Source organism: Eurypyga helias, unplaced genomic scaffold (assembly GCF_000690775.1).
Source record: "Eurypyga helias isolate BGI_N326 unplaced genomic scaffold, ASM69077v1 scaffold172, whole genome shotgun sequence".
In the NCBI taxonomy this organism is placed as follows: Eukaryota; Metazoa; Chordata; class Aves; order Eurypygiformes; family Eurypygidae; genus Eurypyga; species Eurypyga helias.
Genome location: NW_010237618.1, coordinates 236,592 through 239,065, shown reverse-complemented (window position 1 = coordinate 239,065; position 2,474 = coordinate 236,592). Strand labels below are relative to the sequence as shown.

The following is a 2,474-nucleotide window of genomic DNA, read 5'->3' as shown; positions in this document are numbered from 1 at the left end:
CGGAGTTAAACCACGACAGAAGGTCTCCATTAGATGGATTAAACTTCCATACTGTCCATAACCTACAGGAATACTAAATTTTTTAAAAGGCTCAAACTTCAAAGGAGAGCAACCTACAAAAAAGAAATATACAATAGTTTCTTTTATTGCCATTACAAAATTAAGGAATGGTTGCTGATTTTATCTGTTAGCTGGGGATCTAATTCATAAGGATCCCTTAATAATTTCTCAAATTGAAGCTTAAAAATGGAATACTTCATCTGAAACTCTTTCATCTTCCTCCTTAAATTCTCTCCTGCAGTTCCCCTCAGATCTTTTTAATCTCAAATATTGAAAAACGTCACTGTAAAAGTATTTTAAAAATCAGCTCTGTATGCAAAGATTGTTCTTGTGTTTTCATGAATTGCAGGTATATCGAGGTTATATTCCAGGCTTTGCAAAAATGACTTACTTTATTTTTTTATAGATTACCATCACCAAAACCACCACCCATGAGTGTCCTGCCTGCAGTAGTCACTGAAGCTTTTGGAGTAGCACTGGTGGGTTACGTAGCATCACTAGCACTTGCCAAAGCCTCTGCTAAAAAGTTTAAATACACTGTGGATGATAACCAGGTAAAGCTCTTTCTCCTTATTGCCAGTAAGCCTTGAAATTACTTCACCATTCCGGAAAGGTATCATTGATGAATGGCCAGTAGGAAAGTGTGAGTTCCACATGGTATCCTGAGGCCTTTGAGTGATTACAATACAGCCCAAATTAGCTCTGCAGAATGCCCTGTTAGTTGAGCTCCTCCTTTTGGGGAAACACATCCTCCAGGATAATCTCATAATACTGCATTTGGTGCAGCCAGCAACCAATTCGGGTGTTAATGCATTTTTCCAGTGTTCTAAGACAAGACAGCTTCTCCTCTGGCAGCTGAGCTCTTAAAAGACCAGCTAAGATGTTAAATCAGCCACTGATTACAGGAACAAAGCAGTTGTAAAAATAAACAGGGTACTTACAGCCCCAGAACATACCTGATACAGATTGACACTTATGCAAAATAGACGTCTCATCTGAAATAAAGGTTTATTTATAAAAGAAGCAGTGTGGGTCCAGACAGTGCTGCCAAATTTGCAGCCAAAGGAGCTTTCTGTGCAGAGTTCCACTTCACAGTGGGCAAAATTAGTAAGAGTGGGAAGTTTACTTTCTCAGCTACCCCACTGCTGGTCGGGGCAGGTTGGTAACTCCAAGCCAACTTGAAATCCATGGAGATGATTATTCAAGCACTGTGATAAAAACCACTCCATTTTAGATAACTGGCAGTAGTGTTGTGTGATAAAAATGCTGCCTCCACCTTTCTCTTACATGGTTTGGGGTAAATGACGTAAGATTGAATGAAGAACAATTGGGTTTGCAGCTGGAGGTCTATTTGAACACACTGTCTAGACAAGTCAGTTTTGCTTACATGGTGGGAATGTTCTTGCTATTGAGGGTTCTAAAATTTTCTTCAGAATGAATACATTGTGCCATGAATTTCTGTTGGTGTTTCACAGCCATGTTTTCTAGGGAGCAGGAGGAAAAGACTTGGAGCTCCATAAAAGTCAGGCTTCAGGTCAATATGCTGTGTTGTCTCAAGAGCACTAAATGGAGCACAGTAACCTGTATGTCTTTCTGCACCTTTGGAAAACTTGTAGCTTACACATCTTATTTACTGAGCTGTTGGAAACTATGTGTATGTCTGCATGGAATAATGGAGAAAAAGCGTAAAACCTCCATAAGAACAAAGGCTACAGTGTCACTGGGGGGTGTAGCTGTATTGCATTCAGGGGCCAGGCTTCAGACTACGTATGGTGTTCTGTGGGTATGCATGGCTGCCTGGGGAGCTTTTAAGGTGATGCTGTCCTGTGCTGTGAAGAAAAACTTCTGATCAGGTGTTCCTCTGGCTGGATACACCACCACTTGTGTCCTAAGTAATTCTAGCAGTATTGAGGTCTTTTCTTATGCATTGCCCTCAGGAGATGAACGAGCTCCTTATACTCTAGGGAAGAAGACTGATGCTGGGTAGCCAAGTTGAGGTGCTTGCTTAGAAAACACTGTTCAGCTCAGGCTGCAGATACAAGGTGGCTTCCCCACTTTTTCTTCTACATATCTTTGCTCAGACATGTCTGCATTTTGACTGTGAACAAACACCAGATATATTTGTAATGACAGACAGCATGCAGATAGTATTGCTACCATACTTTACTTTCACTAAAACATGCTCTAAAAGAAAAAAAAAAAAAAAATCAGTGGCTGTCTTTTTACAGCCGAGTCATAAGCCAGAAACAACCTGGACACTGTCCAGATCCCACTACTTGAGAATCTGGCCTGTTAAAAAGCAGATGTGGATCAAGATGTAAATATTTTGGCTGAATTTCACCTTCAAAACTTAGCAATACCATTTATTCTGTGAACAAAATGTGTCTCCTGCTTTTGATAAATTTGGTTCAGCA

General features: G+C 40.3%; 1 protein-coding gene across 1 annotated transcript in view; it reads left to right on the top strand.

Annotated features, from left to right (window-relative positions):
* Positions 1-473: 473 nt before the first annotated feature.
* The window catches only part of SLC26A7 (solute carrier family 26 (anion exchanger), member 7), a 31,676-nt gene continuing 29,675 nt past the window's right edge, over positions 474-2,474 (top strand). Inside the window, exon 1 of the mRNA XM_010147502.1 lies at positions 474-614. Within this exon, the coding sequence (XP_010145804.1) occupies positions 492-614 (123 nt within the window). The 5' untranslated portion in view covers positions 474-491. The remainder of the gene's footprint in view (positions 615-2,474) is intronic.